At 53.1% G+C, this 18,795-nt stretch overlaps 1 protein-coding gene across 3 annotated transcripts in view; it reads left to right on the top strand.

The window, feature by feature from the left end:
• GOSR2 (golgi SNAP receptor complex member 2) overlaps nt 1-18,795 on the top strand; it is a 29,117-nt gene that overhangs the window by 1,087 nt on the left and 9,235 nt on the right. Inside the window, exons 2-7 of one of the 3 annotated variants that reach the window (XM_021715466.1) lie at nt 5,663-5,727; nt 7,622-7,730; nt 8,555-8,687; nt 10,611-10,751; nt 13,600-13,702; nt 15,276-15,932. In XM_021715466.1, the coding sequence (XP_021571141.1) occupies nt 5,663-5,727; nt 7,622-7,730; nt 8,555-8,687; nt 10,611-10,751; nt 13,600-13,702; nt 15,276-15,286 (562 nt within the window). In that variant the 3' untranslated portion in view covers nt 15,287-15,932. Of the gene's footprint in view, nt 1-5,660; nt 5,728-7,621; nt 7,731-8,554; nt 8,688-10,610; nt 10,752-13,599; nt 13,791-15,275; nt 15,933-18,795 lie in introns of those variants that run through there. The other 2 variants (XM_008063916.2, XM_008063918.2) reach the window with 2 other exon arrangements.

Below are 18,795 nucleotides of genomic sequence, written 5' to 3'. Positions count from 1 at the left end.
TTGGATTGTTTTCACCTTTTTGGCTATTGAGAGTAACGCTGCTATGAACTCAGGTGTGCAAGCATTGGTTTTAGTTCCTGTTTTCAATTTTTTAAGTTACAAGCCTATCCTGTTTCAAGAACTTTCTAATGTATGCTGTAGTTTTGTTCTAATGAAAACACTGGAATTCATATTCCTGGAGCCTGGATATGAAATAAAATAGGGAATTAGACTTCCTAATGAATTCACACCAGAAGAAACACTTTGGAACATGGGGTGCAAGAGGGTGGTGATGCTCTTACTCTTACATTTTCTAAGTTTATGGGTTTCTCTGGTGAATAAGATGTTTGATTGGGATGGTTGAAAATAGAGGCCGGGCTCGGTGGCTCAGCCTTTAATCCCAGCACTTTGGGAGGCCGAGGTGAGTGGATTGCCTGAGCCCGCGGGTTCGAGACCTGCCTGGGCAACTTGGCGAAACCTTATCTCTACAATAAATAAAATATTAGCTGGATGTGGTAGCGCGCACCTGTAGTTCCAGTTACTTGGAAGGCGGAGGCGGAAGGATCGCCAGAGCCCAGCAGGTCGAGGCTGCAGTCTGGGTGACAGAGTGAGACTCCAACTCAAAAAAAAAAGAAAATAGAGAACCTACTTTGTGATGACAGAGTTTGCTTTTACCCAGGAGAGTTTTATTCTCATATAAAAATTATAGGAAGGGACTTAAACTAGTCTGTGAGTCATTTGGAAAAGGAATGAAGCAGAAAGTCAGGACCATGTTAGTAAGAAAGGGCAGATTTTTAAAATTAGCCAGGCACAGTGTGCTTAGTAGAGAAATCCGAGTAGTTCAGAAGAGGAATACTGGTGGTGTCCTGAACAAGGAGTGTGGGGTGTAGCTGCTTCCTGCCGCCGCAGGCCTCCAGCTGCCCTCCTGCAGACTCAGCAGGTCTGGCCAGCTTTTTCTGTCAGTAGACAGGTAGTGTTTTAGGCTCTGTGGTCCAAGGTCTCAGTGGCAACTGCTCAGCTCTGCTGTCATAGCAGGAGAGCAGCCACAGACAGTGTGTAAACTAACCTGTGTTCCAGTCCAATTTTATTTGTCAAAAACAGCAGCAGGCCAGTTTTGCCCCCCACTGTTAGACTCTCTACTACCCCATCACTTGTTCACTGGTGAATGTTTACGGAGCACCTGCAGTGTGTGGGCGCCATCCTCCATGCTGACAGCACAGCCCTGCCTTCCTGGAGCTTACCCTCCTTTGCTGCATGGTGCTCCTGTCTGGCTTTCCCCAGGTCCTACTGACCCTGGCGTGGGAGTCCTGGCCACGACCTCCTTGCCTCGCTTCCTGTAACCTAAATATCTGTAGGATGATATTTATGCTGCTCCTGCTGTCAGGCTCCTCCCAGCTCCATATGACAGTGCCTGTGATCGAGTGTCTCATGGGAAATGTAAGTGCTGTGAGCACCAGCAATTAACTTTTGCAGCTGTGGAAATTAATGATTGTAACTGGGTTGACACAGCAGTAACTGAACATACTGATTTGAAGTGGAGACTTTGAACCCAGTTTGTGGTTATCTCTTGTCATGTCCCTGAAAGTGCACTGGAATTCAGCATGTTAAAAGTTGTGTTATCTTGAAGGCCGGGCGCAGTGGTTCGTGCCTGTCATCCCAGCACTTTGGGAGATGGACGCGAGAGGATTGCCTGAGCCCAGGGGTTTAAGACCAGCCTGGGCAACTTGGTGAGACCTTGTGTCTACAACAAATCAAAAAATTAGTGGGGTGTGGTGTCGCATGCCTGTAGTTCCAGCTACTTGGAAGCCTGAGGCAGAAGGATTGCCTGAGCCCAGGAGGTTGAGGCTGCAGTGGCTTGAGCGTACCACTGCGTTCCTGCCTGGGCAACAGAGTGAGACTCCAACTCAAAACAAACAAAAATGATGTATTTTGAAAACTCCTGAGCTACTTGAATGATGAATGAGAATAAAAGATGAAAAGCAGAACAAACATTTAACACTTAAATAATACTTCATGTATGACCTTTATGGAGGAGCTCACAGCTGCATTCTGTTTTTGGGATTCCCGTGGTATTAAACACTTCACATCTGTCCACTGCGTGGTCCAAGACTGGTCCCTGCCCTACTCCCTAGAGATTGACTCAGCAGATCTGGGGCTCAGGAAGTACTCTGTTGCATAAGCTCTCTGGGTGATTTTGATCAGCCACTGGGTTAGAAACTATGACCAGATCTCAAGATCAGTTTCTCTCTCTTGATTTTCCCCCAGAGGAGGGAAAGACTAGATGCAGGGAGAGGCAGGTGAGATGAAGGTACCAGGTCACCACTGCTTGTAAGGAAGGTAGAAACAGCATTAGACTTGTGTGACACTGTAGGTTGTACAGCATCCTAATATTGTGTCAGGACCCTTATTATCAGTATCCCTGCTGTACAGCTGGGGAGACTGAGGCACTGTGGAGCTGAACATCTCGCTTAGTGTTCCTGAGCTTGTGCGCAGTAGAACTAGACCTTCCTTTGACAACTCGTTTCCTGATCACAGTGGTGAGGGCAGCATGGATGCAAAGTGGGTACTTATCACCAGGGGCGGCTTCATGAACTTAGAAAAAGCAGTTCCATTCTTTTTTTTTTTGAGTTGGAGTCTCACTCTGTCACCCAGACTGGAGTGCAGTGGCCGGGAGCGGGCTCAACCTGCTGGGCTCCGGCGATCCTTCCGCCTCAGCCTTCCAAGCAGCTGGAACTACAGGTGTACGCTACCATGCCCGGCTAATTTTTGATTTATTGTAGACATGAGGTCTCACCAAGTTGCCCAGGCGAGTCTCGAACCCATGGGCTCAGGCAACCCACTCCCCTCAGCCTCCCCAAGGCATGGGATTACAGGCTGAGCCACCGAGCCCGGCTAGCAGCAGTTCCATTCTTAAATTCCTCCTAGGTCTTCTGAGAGTCTTCCTAGACCCCTGCTGACGTGCTGCTCACTCTCTGCTTGGTTATAGTGTCACTAAGAGCCACCACTGTCCCATGCTACACAGGGCTAAAGCGTCTTTCTTGCCAAATTGTACGTGGGTGTCCCCTGTGAAGTCCCAGCTCGGCTGGAACTTTGTTTCTCCACAGCATGTTAGTGGGCCCCCTGCTCACACTTGCTTGGTGGCTTTGTGTTCATTTCCTCTTAGCATGAAGTGTAGACAGGGCGTCGCTTTCCTGGCTGTGCCTTCAGTTCATTCAAAGCAGATGGAACTTGGGTGGAGAAGCCCGGATCGTGGCCTGGGCAGATGGCTTTGAGGATCCTCCTGACTTACACGTCTCCACGGCACGTGCCGGTCACTGGGACACACGCCCAGAAGTGGGTGCAGATCACATGTGCTTGGTTCTCCTGGTCACAGGCAGGAGGCTGTTCAAGTTTTAGACCATTTCTAACCCCTCCAGTGTGATGTCCTGTTTTTCCGATGTCCTTAACAACCCTCTGTCTCACATGCTGAAGGTTGGTCCGTCAATGGGAGAGTGCTGACATGCTCATGGCTTTTCCTTATGTTTTCCTAATGAAGTCGTGTTTCTGCATGATTCACTGGCTGTTTGGGTTCCTTTTCTGCCCTTTGCCCTTTCCCCTTTTGAGAAACCTCCTTGGGTGGGCTCTTCCTTTTAATTTGTTCTGGTCCTGGGTCCTCTGTTAGCTACGGTGGAAACCTTCCAGGCTGGGCCATCTTCCAGTTTTTTCACGGTGCCTTTGGTTTTAATGTGGTCAGATGCACACAGATGTGCCTTTGGTTTTAATGTGGTCTGTGGGTTTTGCCGGGGAGGTTTCTGTCCAGTCTCTTTAAGGATCCCTCCTTGAACCCGGACCATCCCTGCATCTGGTTTGCCTCCAGGGGGCTGGTGCCCTGCTGTCACAAGAGGGCGTTCAGCTGCCTGGAGTGCAGTGTGTGCGTCACCCAGTGCCACTTTCCGCCTAGAGAGCAAACAGAACTGTCAGCATTATTGTCACCCATTCTTTTCCAGCTGGTTATGTCACCAAGTTCCCAAGTATGTGGGACTGCTTCTGGGCGCCATCCTTTCCTCCCGCTCAGGGTTGGGCCTTGACTTTCCTTGTCCCTTGGCACCCGCACTGCTGCTGTGTTGTTTTAACCACTGTGCCTATAGTAAGTCTCAAGGCAGGCGGACTCCTAGTATTTCTTCAGAATTGTCCTGGCTATTCTTTGTCCCCACTCTTTTTTATCAAGTGGCTGTTCCTGCTGGCAATGCCACTAGCATGCAGATTTGCTCCATTGAGTCCCCCAAAGCTTGCCTCACAGCCTCTTCTGGCCTTCAGGAGAGTCTCATTCTCCCACCTGCAGCCTTCATCTGGGCCATCTGCGGAGACATTTGCCAGCTGGCTGCTTCTTCTGGTGTTCCAGGGTGTGTTTAGAGGCCACTGGGAAGCTTGACCACACTGAAATCAGATCTGGGCGCCCGCCTGGCAGTGGGAAGCCAGAGGGTGGGGTGTGTCCTGTGCTTGGCAGAGGTGATACTGACCCTCCCTTGGGGCTGGGATGATTTGGGGGCTCAGCAGTCCCCATTCTGTGAGCCCTCACCGAGATACCTCCCCCATGAGTGCCATAAGGTGGCTGTGGAGGCCTGCCTAGGCAGTGTCCTGGGACCACTCATGGGCCACTAGGGAAGGTTCTTACAGTGACCTTGGCTGAGTCCTAGAATCCCCTAGAAGCTGCTGGGGCCTGGTGTCTGGGGTCCTGCCAGAGGTCCCAGATGTGGAGCTGCATCCCAGGGAAAGAGGGCTCCCAGGCAGGAGAGTAGCCCAGGGCCTTTCTGGGAGTGGTTCCCTCCAGCTGGACACCCTGTGCCCTCTCCCCTCCATGCAGCCTGTCAGAGTACAGCCTTCTTGCGGTCCATGGGATTGTGGTGTGCCTTGCTGCATTGTGGCTTCTTTCCTGTCTTCTTCCTCCAGGTCATGCCTTCTTCTGTGTGGTACTCAGAACCCCCTCTGTCAGCAGGGCAGCCCCAGTGCATCCTTGCCACTGCACATAACACCACTGTGCCTAGAGCCACCATGTGTAGTGCCACTGTGCTGTAGGCCACTGTGCATAATACCACTGGGCATGGAGCCAGGGCCTAGCGCCCCCATGCCTTAGCACCACTGTGATGTAGCGCCATCATGCCTAAACCACTGTGCGCAGCCCTCACTTTCTGTTTGTGCACACTGGGTCGAGTTCTCATAAATTGTCCAGGACTTTTCTCATCTGTCTGTTCTGTCGTTCCTAATTACACTGTTTCCAAGGCCAGGGGTTCTGTCTCCCTTGCCCTTTGCCTCTTCCTACAGAGCAATGCCCAGCACTTCATCACCTGCTGTGGGATCTTGAGCAAGTTCTATGACCTTTCTGGGCTCCCGTCCTCTAACGTATGCAGTGAGGATAATAGTGCTTTCCTCACAGGGTGATTGACTTAGCAGAGCATCTTGGGTGCTCTCAGTAAAGGCGCTCAGTAAATGCTGCCTGATATCAGCGTTATTACTGTTAGGGTTAGGACATTGGGAACCACGCCCAAATGTGTGGCCTGAAGTGCCACAAACAAATTTTGCAGCTCAGTGATCCTGTCAGTTTAAATCAGCTGCATGTTGGCATCAGAAAAATTATCCCTCCTGAGTGTGGCGTGGCGCTAGTGACTGCTCCTGGTTCACTCGTTTCCTCCCTCTTTCTTGACAGGCAGGTCCATGAGATTCAGGCTCACATGGGACGGCTGGAGAAGGCAGACAAGCAGTCTGTGCACCGTGAGTAACTGACTGGAGATAGGCCATTTCCCAGGCGCTGCAGTGGGCGGGGCTTCCTGGGGGGTCTGCCTGGGGCCTGACTATCCAGCTGGGGAGGGCAGAAGGGGTGTAGGAGTTCCCAGGTCTTATCCTCGTTACCCCTTCACTCACCTGGCAACGTGGAGTCCTCGCCTGTGTTGCCTTAATCTCATTACCTGGGCCCGGAGGAATGTGCGTGGTCGCATTGCAGAGGGGTTTCATGGGATTGGCCATTTCTTCTGAGCTGAGAACTGTGACGTTTAGGATGATGCAGAAATGAGCAGCAATATTAATTAGTCTTGTTCCCACACCGCGCTCTCTTTGAACCACATGCTGTTTTTTGCATCTGGGGTTCTTTCTATTCTTTTTTTTTTTTTGGTTGAAGTCTCACTCTGTCACCCAGACTGGAGTGCAGTGGCTGCTCTCAGCCACTGCAGCCTCGACCTGCTGGGCTCTGGCCATTCTTCCGCCTCAGCCTTCCGAGTAGCTGGAACTACAGGCGCGTGCTACCATGCCTGACTCATTTTTGATTTATTGTAGAGATGAGGTCCCGCCAAGCTGCCCAGGCGGGTCTCGAACCTGCGGGCTCAGGCAGTCCACTCACCTCAGCCCCCCAAAGGCACAGGATTACAGGCTGAGCCACTGAGCCCGGCAGTTCTTTCTATTCGTAGTCAGTCCCATGGACGCCACCTGTGGGATTGTCTTCCCACCTCCCTGCTGGGCTCACCAGGCCTGCCTTCCTGTTCTCTGGTCTCCTTCCACAGCTGCACAAGCATGTCCCTCCTGGTCATTGGCCTCCTTAATCTGAGTTGAATTGGCTTTGTTTGCTGTGGGCGCACAGGCCTGGGAAGGGGCAGTGTCACAACTGTCACCTCCTTCTGAGACAAGAAGCTGTCTGGACGCTTGCGCCGTGCAGTCTAGTTTTCTTGTTCATCAGACTTTGCCTTCCTGACAATCTCATTGTTATGTGATTAGATGTGGAAAGTACTCGTTCCTACCATCTTATCACGAGGGATAAGGAAAATGACTGTAGTCATCATATCTTTCCACCCCTGTGGATCCTTTCCTGGGCCTCTCCTACTGATAGCTAGTCTATTTTGGGGACTCCAATATGGCTTAGCCCACTGGTTCCTGCAAAACGCCTAGGGGACGCTTCTCGTGTGTTCACATATGAGTCTCTCCCTTGTGCTTTTTTTAAACCTCATTACTGTAGGGAATTCAACTGGCAGTCTTTTTACTGGGTATTGATAACCCCTAAGAAAAGTTCCAAAGGAAGAGAGATCTATATCAGAAAATCTAGGTAGATTTACTTTTGCAGATTTACCTTCTTTTCTGTTTTTTTTTTTTGAGTTGGAGTTTTACTCTGTCGCCCAGGCTAGAGTACAGTGGCACACTCATGGCCACTCCAGCATCGACCTGCTGGGCTCAAGCCATTCTTCCACCTCAGCCTTCCAAGTAGCCGGAACTACAGGCATGCACCACCATGCCCAGCTAATCTTTTGGTTTTATTGTAGAAATGAGGTCTCACCAAGTTGCCCAGGCTATTCTCAAACCTGGGAGCTCAGGCAATTCCCTCACCTCAGCCTCCCAAAGTGCTGGGATTACAGGCTTGAGTCACTGTGCCTGAAGCTGTCTTCAGCTAAAAAAGCTACCTTCAGCTTTTTAAAAAAATTGACATTGTTTCAACATTAACAGCTGTATGTTTTTTTGAGATAATATAGTATACCTTGAATTTTTTCTATTACTTAGTATATGTTTTTCTCTTTTTGAAATGTGTACTGGTTTATTGGCTATGGAAAAAAATATGTTTAATTTGTCATTCTAATTTAAGTTCACTATCTTTTTCAGCAGTTATTCTTTTTTCTCTTTTGTGCAGTTGTAGAAAATGAAATCCAAGCAAGCATAGACCAGATATTCAGCCGTCTGGAACGTCTGGAGATTTTGTCCAACAAGGAGCCCCCTAACAAAAGACAGAATGCCAAACTGTGAGTACTGCCCTCTGATATGGCTCTGACACCCCTGGCCTGGCAGGACAGATCTTTCTCCCAAGTGGCAATGGGACATTCATTCTGGAAAATCCATGTACATACTGAAAAATTAAGACTATGCAGAGAGAATGGCCCCCCAAAGAGCACAAATTCTATCTGAGTAATCCCTATCCAAAATAAAAAGCCTGTGAGGTTTGTGGCCTCTGCTGTGTCATTTGGAAATTTCACCTCCAGTTCTGCTTTTCTGGCCAGATGCGTGGCCCTTGCCACCAAATGCTGCTGTGGAGGTGTGCTCGGCGCCTTCTTCCCACTGGGTGCTTCTTGGGCTGAAATGAAGTCTTGACCTTAATCACGCCTATCAGCCTATCTATAATGAAATGTTGAGCTAATGCTTGATACTCCACCATGAAATTGAAATGAAACCACCTCCACCCAGCCCCCCTTCCAGAAGTTTTATGAAACCTCATTGATGCTTTAGCTCAAAGATGCCCCTGGGCTTCTTCCAGGAGAGCAATCTAATACTCAGGAGGTCAGGAGGAGGTCATCGAACCTGCTTCCTGTCACCTGTTCCTGTCATGCATCCAGAGTCGGAAACCAACAGATATTTAAGTAAAGCTGCTGGAATGCGGTGTGCTACAGCGTCACTTTAACACAAGCCACGTCTTCACTTTCAACATCATTGATCAAAATCAGATCTTGGGGGGGTGGGGGGTCGGGGGTGGGGGAGTAGGAGACATCATCTCCTGAACACAGAGCCTGGTGGTCTCAGGTGGCGCCACCCCAAGGTCCTGGAATGTAATCACACTCTCCGTCAATTTCAGTCGTGTTGACCAGTTGAAGTATGACGTCCAGCACCTGCAGACTGCCCTCAGCAACTTCCAGCACCGCCGCTATGCACGAGAGCAGCAGGACAGACAGCGAGAAGAGCTGTTGTCGCGCACCTTCACGGCCAACGTAAGCCAGGCCCTGGGCACTGGGTGCTAGCTACACGGGGGCTGGTGCCCTGGTTTCGAGCTTCACCTTTTAGGGGCGTCTGAGGCCGAATGATGAGGAAGAAACCGACTGGTGATGACAGTCTAGTCTTGGACCGCAGAGACTAGACCTGGGCAGGGAATCTCTTTTTCTAACAAAACTTGAAGGGGAAACGGTGAAATTGACGGGATTGGCAAAAGCAAAAATTACCTGGTCAGACTGGCCCAGTGCAGAGAGGTGGGCGTTCACCTGGTGATCAGATGGACACAGGTGATTAGAACTGAGGGCATTTGTTGGGGAGGTAGGGTCAGTGCTGCCCTCGGGCAGTGGCTATTGTCTGTGTGTGGTTCAGTGTCAGAGGCATTAAAATACTTCTGCCCCTAGTCTGTGCAGCAGTTTGGAGGAATTTGTGAACAGATGCTTGGGGTTGGATGACCTGCTTGGCTTGAGGCTGTCTGAGAGTGTGGGATCTGAACCAGTTGTCCTGCCCACGGTGGGATCATGGCTGTAGAACATGCTGATCTTTCTTGTGTCCCACATGGTATGTTCCACCAAGTGAGGCAGGCTTTGACTTTTTGTATCTTGGTTGTTTGAGAAGAAGTTTATTTTCTGAAGCAACGTTCGCGCTCTCAGGCTGCCGTCAGAATTCTCTTCACCTCCTGCATTTTAGGTGTCTCACTGTCACTGCTGTCCGAGCTCTGCAGTGAGTTTCCTGGATGCTTCAGGGCATCCTGCCTTACTTTTGTTTCTCCAGAATGAGCAGTTGAGTCACAGTGTTTAGCAATTCAGAATGTAGAGGCAATCTGGGATGCGTTTGGGCCTTTAGTGGTTGTGATGGTGCACGTGGGCCTTTCCTGGCAGATTGCTTGGGATAGTTTTGTGCCTGACCAGCCTGGTGTGGCACTGTGTACACAGTGGGCCCTGGAACAACTCAACGTGTCAAGGAAAAATCTTCCAGGCCTGTGATGTGCGACTGTCCTGTTTTTCTGAGATAACGCCCTACCAGCCATACCTGTTCAGGTAGGAGAGTGGGAAATTTGTGTATACAAGCAGCACGCGAGAAGCGCCTGTCGAAGACCTGAAGAAACATCTCTAATGAGTCTCAACACTAGAGTCTTGGCCCACTGAGCGGTAGCCAGATGCCGGTTGCAATTCAGGTGCTGAGTAACATGTGTGAGGACACCCAGAGGCAGGGCTCCCACGTGAGACGCTCACATGTCAGCAGGGCAACCCAGCTGACATGGGACTCCTTACCAGCTGTGTGATCTTGAACAAATTATTTTACCTCTCCAGGCTTCAGTTTCTTCATCTGTAAAATGGGGGTGCTTCTACAACTTCTGCGCTGAGGCTTGTGTCTTGGGTTGCGAGCCTGTGGAGTGGAACGATGTGGGGGGGTTCCCTTTTGCTCCCTTGATTTCCTCGGCAAGCCTCTCTTGCCTGCGCAGGAGAGGGCTCGTGCTGGGGCGCCCTTAGGCCTTCTGTGTGTAGTCTCAGTCTCCGTGGAGAGAACGCTGTGGAGAAAGTAGCCGAAGGCCCGAAGCCCACACATCACTGCATTCAGGGAAGCCAGCACCAAGCACTGGGCACCAGGCTAGCACATGGGCAGGAAGGCCGGAGACCCGGCGTGGTCACCAAGGAAGAGCCTTTCCTGGTTGGAATGAGGATAGGAGTGAATCCTCGGGTCACAGAATTGCTTGGAGAGGGATGTGTCAGAGGAGGGGTCCTTCACTTCTGTTTGAACAGAGGCCACTCCGGCCTCTGCTGACCTCTTCTCCTCTGTGGGGTCCTTTGGTTCCTGCATACTCCCTCTGGCTGTTCTGGCTCAGCCTTGGCCAAGAGCAGGGTGATCAGACTCCAGGGGCCGCCCGGGAGCCGTGCTAACCGAGTGCTGCGTTTCTCCCACAGGACTCGGACACTGCCATCCCGATGGATGAGTCCCTGCAGTTTAACTCCTCCCTCCAGCAGATCCACAGCGGCATGGATGACCTCATTGGAGGCGGGCACAGCATTCTGGAGGGGCTGAGGGCCCAGAGATTGACCTTGAAGGTGGGGTTGCTGCTGGGGTCAGGGAGAAGGCCTCTTGTTTTGCCTCATGTAACAGTTTGGTTCCTGGGTTTCGTGTGGTGACATGTCTCCATGTTGTGATATATGGATGACAAGACAGAGCCCTTGAACTGGGATCCCTCCTGTTGAAGTTGAGGCACTGCGAGCCCGAAAGGAACCAGGTCCTTTGCCGGCACTTGAGATGAGCCATCCAGGGCTCACAGCTCAGTTCTTTCCTGTCCACTGTACTTGCCACACGGGGCACCAAGGCAGGCCGAGAAGGCCTATGGCAGCATCTGCTCTTGGGAGAAGAACAACATGACTGTGCATCAGAGCCCACTCCTGGGTTCTCCCTCCCCTCGGGCATCCACTATGGATGCCTAATTGCTGAGACCCTTTCATACTTGGGTAACTGAGTCCCCCTGTGGTGCCTGAGGCTGCCTGGTGGTTGCTTCTAGGGCACTTGCTGGCAGTCCAGTGGCTCTTGCTCTGTCTTAACACAGGTGTTCTCAGGAGCCCTGCCCCATTGGCACTACTGAGACTCCAGCCCCGGGAGTGGTTTACAGAAACATTACACACACTCTGATGTCAGTCATGAGGCCGAGCCTCAACCCTTTTCCTGTGTCAGCCCTGCTGGATATCAGGGTGTGGCACTGCCTGTTATCAGGGTGTGGTCCTCTGCGAAGCACTCCCAGCCCCGAGCTGTGAGAAACAGGCCCTCGGAAGCTAGAGCTTTATCTCAGTTTTTGTTGGACCCTGTTGAGCCTTGGGCTCTGCAGGACTTTGGTCCGCGTCTGAGCAGCCTCTGCCATCCCTACGGGGGTGGGACAGACAGGCCAGGGGGTGTCTCTAGTGTCCTGGGGGGTAGTCTCACAGCCCGCTGGACCTCCCCTTCCACGGAAGCTCCCTTCAGTGACCTGAACTTATATTGTTGCCGAATCCACCTTTTCTTTGAGAATGGTTGCTCTTCATGTCTCAGAGAAGCAGCAGCACCCTTTCAGGATGAGACGCCATCAGCTGAGGGGCCATGGGGTTAGGGCTGATGGTCAAGGCACAGGTTGGCTGCCTGCTGAGGCCTGGAGACCACATCTGCCCCACTGTGCTGTTGAGATATGCTGGAGCCTGAGGCGCTGGGTGGAGACATGGGCTTCCATTGCTTCCTCTGCCGCTGTGCTGCCTGGCTCTACCTCAGATCCCTCCACTTGCCTCCCACACCACCAGGCTTCTCCCACCCACACTATTTGAAAGGCACAGAGCCAGGCATAAGCTGGGCCCAGTCCCCCCTACAGTTGAGGCCGATGGGTTGAAAATGGTGACATATTTTGAAATCTGTGGCCATCTTCAGGGGTTTAGCAGCTTGAGTCTGAGCTGTACACAATGATGAGTCAGTCTGCGTGTTCAGAGCCAAGCAGGGCTTCGGCAAGGGCCTCGGTTTTCCTGTCACCATCGTGGGAGGAAACCTCTCTCTGGTCTCTCTGACAGTGATCGGGCTAGACATGTACTCCCTGGACAAGGCTGGCTGTACACTCAGTTCCTGTTCCTGCCTTGTACTGTCTCTTCCTTGCCTCCCCTCTCAGTTGCTCAAGAATGTGCATTCATCAAAAAATGTTTGTGGGTCTTGGACTAGACACCATCATGCACATGTGGTGGTAGCATGTGTCTGGGGATGGGGTCTGGCTGCTTTGTACGGAATGGAACGTGCTTAGAAATGAGAGGTAGAGGCAGTGGGGAGGAGTGGGCCAGGTGTTTGGGCTCTTAGTTAAAGAACAGGACCCCCTCTGTCTGGGTGGTGGGTGGTGCCGCTTACATGAGGAGTCCAGGTCTATGCGTGTCTGTCTTTGTCCATGGCGTGGCCTTTGGCCTTCTTCCATCTCCCGCTTCAGACCCTCTTGAATGTGGTCTTGGACCGCACACTCCCCGGTGGGCTCCCAGGTCCTGTCTGGAATGGACAGGCTGTTGGACTGTTGGAGCTGGGTGGCCAAGAGGAAGGGCTCTGATGTTGCCTTTTTAATTTTAAGTTGTTTTTTTTTTTGAAAGTGAAAAAGCAGGCTTTATTGAGAGGACAGAAAAGCTCCCACAGTGGGAGGGACCCGAAGGGATTGCCCGATTTTAAGTATTTTTGTTGAGGCATAATTTACACATGGTGACGTGGGCAGGTCGTATCTGCAGCTCTGTACTCACAGGCCTGTCACACGACGGCCATTTTCATCCCCGAGAGCTCCTGCGCCCCAGCAGTCGGTGTCTTCCCCTGTTGCCATTCTGGTTTATGTCCCCATAGATTCATGTAAGTGTGCTCAGTGACTCTCGTGTGGGTGGCTTCTTGCTCTCCGAAACGTTTCCCACTGACTGCTGTGTGTCTGGCTCTACACTGGTGGCCTGTGCTTAGTGACAGTCGGCCCTCTGGGTGGTTTCTATTGTGCACGTGGTGAATCACGCTGCCTCTGCTGGTGGGCACTGGGTGTTGTTTCAGCTGATATCAGTTAGATATTCTTCTGTGGTTTCTTCTACAAGCTTTATTGTGCTTTCAGCTTTTACCTTTAATTCTGTGGTTCTTCTCAGCTTAATTTTTATATGTAATATGAACCAGGGTTCATTCTGTACACACAGGCATGGACACGAGAGCTGGGAGCTGCATGTGTGTCTGTGTGACACGCGTGTGTGGGCTGTCCACAGCCTATTGGGCAGCGCCATGTGGAAAGGCCTCTCTGCCTTTGCGTTGCCTGGCACTGTGGCCAAGTCCCTGCCCTGCACTAGTGGCTGCTGCTGCTTCTGCAGTGTCTGTCGGCAGAACCCTCCGGTGCGCACCTGCCCCTGCAGAGCTGCTGACCGTCTCCCTCCTTCCTCTGCTCAGGGCACTCAGAAGAAGATCCTGGACATCGCCAACACGCTGGGTCTATCCAACACAGTGATGCGGCTGGTCGAGAAGCGGGCCTTCCAGGATAAGTACTTCATGGTGGGCGGGATGCTGCTGACCTGCGTGATCATGTTCCTCGTGGTGCAGTACCTGACGTGAGCCCGGCCCACTGGACAGCGCCCGCGAGTGTGAGTGTGTGCATGAGGCCCACGTGAGCCTGAGGAAGCCGGGACGCATCGTGGTCTCCCCTCAGACCTGCTCTGTGTCCTGTGGCATCGTGGAGGGGGCTGGGGCCACCGGGTGCACGGTGCTGAGGATGTGAACAAAGTCCCTGTGCTCACTCTCACGCTTGCTCTCACGGGCGAGGGAGAGGGTGGCTTGGGTGGCTCTGTCCACACAGGTGGCGCCCTAGGAAGGTTTCCTCATGAGAAGGCCTGCCTGCACTGTCAGCCTCTCGCCCCCAGCCTCTCTGGCTCCTGATGGCAAGGCCAGAGTGCCAGAGGAGAGGAGCCAGCCCGCCCCCCCCCATTACGCCACTCTGCCCCCATGCTCTTGCTGCTGGCCCCTTCCCACCCTGGGTGACTGACTGCCAGCACTGGGCAGCCTTCCCTGGACCGACCACCTTGGGGGATGAGGTGTGGTGGCCAGTGGGGTTTCCCGCACGTGTTCTCTCCCTTCTAAGTGAGGTCCACAGGCTCCCTGGGAGTGCTCAGTCCTGAGGCGGGAGACCTTCATGGCTGCTCCCAGTCACTAATGGGATGGCTTAGAGCTCGGTAGACCTCTGTCCTTGGAAGACAGCTGTGTGCAGAGCTGGGGAGCTGCCAGCTGCGGTCCTGCCCCCAGACTCCCCTCTCTTGTTCTTGGCTCTCTCCTCTCCTTGAAACGTCCTGGTGCCCGCCATCCAATCCCGTCCTACGCCACCTACATGGGCAGAGACCACCCACGAGACACCCCTGGTCTATCTGTTCTTGTGACACTCTTCAGGGACCACGACCTTTCTCCCACTCTGACCAGCCCTGTACCTGGCACATTGTGGAATTTATCATAAAGCCAGTCTGCCTTGAAGTCCATCTAGTGTGATTAATCACTGAAAATACCAGAGAGACCTGGCGAGTAAACTTTCTCATTGGTCAAAGGCCCTGCCAGCCCTGAGGGTCCTGGATATAGTTCCCGGGAGAACTGGGAGCCTGGTCAGTGTCAGCCTTGCCTTCCACTGTCCTGCCCCTCATTCCTGTTTTTCTCCCTTGTCACTTGAACTGTTCTGTGTGACGTCCCTTCTTCCATGTGTTCTTCTTGTGTCCTGAGTCCCTCTCAGTGTTCTGTGGCCATGTGGTCTCTTGGGGCACATCTGTGGCACGGGCCCACCTCTTGACTGTCACAGGTTGTTGACACATGTCTCCTGGGTACTCTGGGTCCCGTGGGATCTCCATTGCTCCTACCTGGGCCAAATAGAGGCCCAAGTTTCCAAGGAAGGAGGACTCTGGCCCATTCTGAGGAGGATCGGGGCCCTGCAGGGTGAAGGGTGTGGCTTGGAGTGGACAGAAGGGCGCAACCTCCCCAGACCCAGCTCTCACTCTGGAGGCACACCCACCCCCACTGTCCCAGGGACCCCGCACAGGGCTCTTGGTGGCCCAGGACATGAATTTTGAGACTACACAGACCTGGCCGTGCCCTGGGCACCTGAGGATCCTGCCAGACAGCACACTTCGGAGAAAGGCATGCAAGGGCACCCTGAGCCACTGGGACTTGAACTTGGGGAGCAGAAGCCCCAGCCCTGCCTGCATCAACTGTGGATGTCTTTCTGTGGTGCCTTTACTAACCTTCTTGCTGCACCCCCAGGGCCAGGTCTCCCTGCTTTGCAGTAAAAACTGGGGACATGGTTTGTGGGTCTTTGCCCCCTGGGGTGGGGGAACCACAGCCCAGGGCTCCCAGATAGTGTGTCATCACGTGACCCCCTTCTCACATCCTCTCTCAGTACCCAGAAGAAACAGACCTGGCCCCTGCCCTAGGGAAGGGCTCAGACCAGGGAAGGAGCACCCTCTAGTGGAGATGGGCGGGTTGGTGGCTCCGGCCTCGGCTGCGTCTCAGGACTTGTGCGCCTGTTGGGAGAGGAGCCTGGGAGCCCCTTTGCTCTGTGACGTTTGCCCTGGGCGTGACCATGTAAGAGAATTCAGAAGCAAGCGGGAGGCTCTTAGACGCCTAGAAGACTCCACACTGAGTTTTGCTCTAATGCATTTGAACGCATTTGATCTGCAGATTTGGACTTACTCCCATTGTTTCTGAAGCACATCAGTTGAATAAAGTTGAGATTTATTTTATTTAGAAAATTATATTTTGTAAAGTCTTTTGACATTCAGTGTTCCAACTAGTAACTCCCTTTTGTGTTTCTAGGCCAGAGATTCTCAAACTCTGCTCTGTGGTGGGGATGGGGCTTTTTAAAATTGCAGACTCCTGGGGCCTATCCAGGCCTCCAATAACATTTTTTAAAGTCTCTAAGGGGATCCTGCTTGTGTCTTTGGAACCACTGTTTCCTAGATGGCAGCATTGTCTTGGTTGAGGGAGATTGTTTCTGAAAGCCCCTGCTGACCTGGCTTGGTGTGTGTGAGGACAGACCTGTAGTGGGGGCACGCCTTGTTCCAGGAGAGACTTGAGGCTGATGGGATGTCACTAAAACTGGGAAATCCAAAGGGAGACCAAGAACCAGTCACATCCGTAGACTGTTGACCCTGGAAGAAGAAAGCCTCGTGTGAGTCAGCCCCACGAGAGCCGGGAAGCCTCGGTTGACTTGGAGCTTCAGCAGCCACAGCAAAAGAAGCACGAGGTGCCACCATGGTTTGAGTCGGCTCTTCCCAGGAGACCACCCAACCTCTAGCACGGCTGGTGCGCTGGGCAAGGCTGTGCTGGGTCATTCCTGTGTCTCAGACCCTCCCCGTTCGGGTCTGTCAATCACCTTTGTGCAGACAAGGGGGCTGAGCTTCCATGACTTTCCACAGCCCCAAGGGGTGTCCTGGAGGGGTTCCAGCCCCTCCCCTGCCTGACTTTGTTGCCCAGGCTTGGAAGCCCTGCTCTGGCCCACCCCCAGGCCTCCCAGGGAGTGCTCCTTGGGATGTGTGGGATTGGGACTTGGGCTTCTGGAAGTGGAGGGTGGGAGCTGTGCTCCGAGCTTGCCAGTAGGGGGAGGTATTCCCCTGCTGTGGCTGACCAGGCCCCTTTTAGAGCCGGTGTTCTCTGCCCAGCTGGGGCTCAGCTATCTTGGAGTTCTCAGAGTGTGGCCACCATCACCTCCGAACCCCAGTTCGTTCTAACCTAGGACTCCCCTCAGCACATCGCAAACGAGCATGGAGACACTTCTTGGCATGGCCATTCCTTCCCCCGCATCCTTATTTCATAGGGCACATGGGAGGGATGGGGCATACCTGGCAGGTGAGTCTCCCCGCTGGAGCCCTTGTGAGCAGTCCTTCTCCCACCTTGTCCCTGTGTCCCTTCAGCATGAGGTTCCCAGCCTGGACTCTACATGGGGACCCCTTGGGAGGATTTTTCTCTTCGAGATGGAGTCTCCTGTCACCCAGGCTGGAGTACAGTGGCATAATCACAGCTCACTGCAGCCTCCAACACCTGGCCTCAACAATCCTCCCACCTCAGCCTCCCAAAGTGCTGGGATTATAGGCGTGACATTGACCAGAAAGAGCTTTCTGGGAAGAGGGCAGTGAGGGACAGGATGTGTGTGCAGGAAGGGAGTTGGGGGCCACGGAGGACAGGACCTCCTGGGGCATGAGTCAACCCGAGTCAGTCGTGGCACCAAGGGCAGGGCAGGCAGGCATTCTCGTGTGCCCAGCCCAGAGCCTATGGGTGAAGGCTCTGCTCAGAGGCCAGGAAGCCTGCCGTGCCACAGAACCTCAGGTGGAGGTGTCTGGCAGGGAGCAAGCATGGGTTGGGCTGAAGGAGAGCAATTTCCCTCCTGCCTTCCAGCCAGGCCCGTGGGCAGAGACTGGCTTCTACTCTGCTCACCTCCTGGCGACTTCTGACTCCCTCTGCCAAGGGTTTTTCTTGCCCGGGGTGTATTCAGGGTCTGAGATGTGGGCTCAGGGGATGAGGACTCCAGGGCGGTACGATCATTGCCTTCCCCAGGCCTCTCCTGGTTGTTGGGGGTATCAGAAGACAGGCCCTGGGAATCAACTGTGGCCACGCCCTGTGTTCGCATCCTGGGTGCTATGTGTGTGGAGCGGTCGGAGACGGGTCTCAGGTGGTTGGGATTCAGAAGACCTGGCCAGGATGGTCTGCTCTGCCTTGGCTGTGGGACCTCGGGCCAGTGCACCCTCCCTCAGCCTCTGTTCCCTCGCCTTCTAGAGAGATGTCATGCCTATCCACAGAGTGGCTGCAGGGGAACCTCCCAGAGGTGGCGAGGGGTGGGGCCCCTGGACTGTGGGACCTTCAGGTCCTGTTCTTAACTGCTGCCTTTCCAGTATTTTCTGGTGTCTTTGAAGAAGTCCAGGGTGCTGGGAGCAGCCCCCAAGTTGCTTCCCATGCCTGGCCCTCACCCCAGCGGGATTTATGGGTCTTTTCCCGTCATGCTCATCCCAGGAAAGGCCCAATTAAAACAGCACCCGAGTCGAACTCATTGGCTCAGCCTGTCAGCTCAGCATTTTGGGAGGCCAAGGCCAGTGGATTGCCTGAGCCCACAGATTTGAGACCAGCCAGGGCAACTTGGGAGGGGTAGTTTCTGGTTTCTACAATAAATCAAAAATTAGGCAGGTGTGGTAGCATGCGCCTCTAGTTCCAGCTACTTGGGAGGCTGAGGATGAAGGATCACTGGAGGCCAGCTAGTCGACGCTGGGGTGGCTGTGAGCATGCCACTGCACTCCACCCGGGGCCATGGAGTGAGCTTCCAACTCAAAAAAAAAGAAAAAAAGCATCTGGGTGTGGTGGCTCACACCTATCATCCCAGCACTTTGGGAGGCTAAAGTGAGAGGATCACCTGAGCTCAGGACTTCGAGACCAACCTGGGCAACTTGAAGAGACCTCGTCTCTACAATAAATTTAAAAAATCAGCCAGGTGTGATAGCGTGCGCCTGTAGTTCTGGCTACTTGGAAGGCTGAGGCACAAGGATCGCTGGAGTCCAGCAGGTTGACACTGGGATGGCCGGGAGCATGCCCCACTGCACTCCAGGCTGGGCCACAGAGTAAGACTCCAAA

The sequence above is a fragment of the Carlito syrichta genome, unplaced genomic scaffold (genome assembly GCF_000164805.1).
Source record: "Carlito syrichta isolate Samal-C Ts95f unplaced genomic scaffold, Tarsius_syrichta-2.0.1 Scaffold307140, whole genome shotgun sequence".
Classification (NCBI taxonomy): domain Eukaryota; kingdom Metazoa; phylum Chordata; class Mammalia; order Primates; family Tarsiidae; genus Carlito; species Carlito syrichta.
The sequence above is the reverse complement of the archived record's forward strand: the minus strand, read 5'-3'. Positions and strand labels throughout refer to the sequence as shown.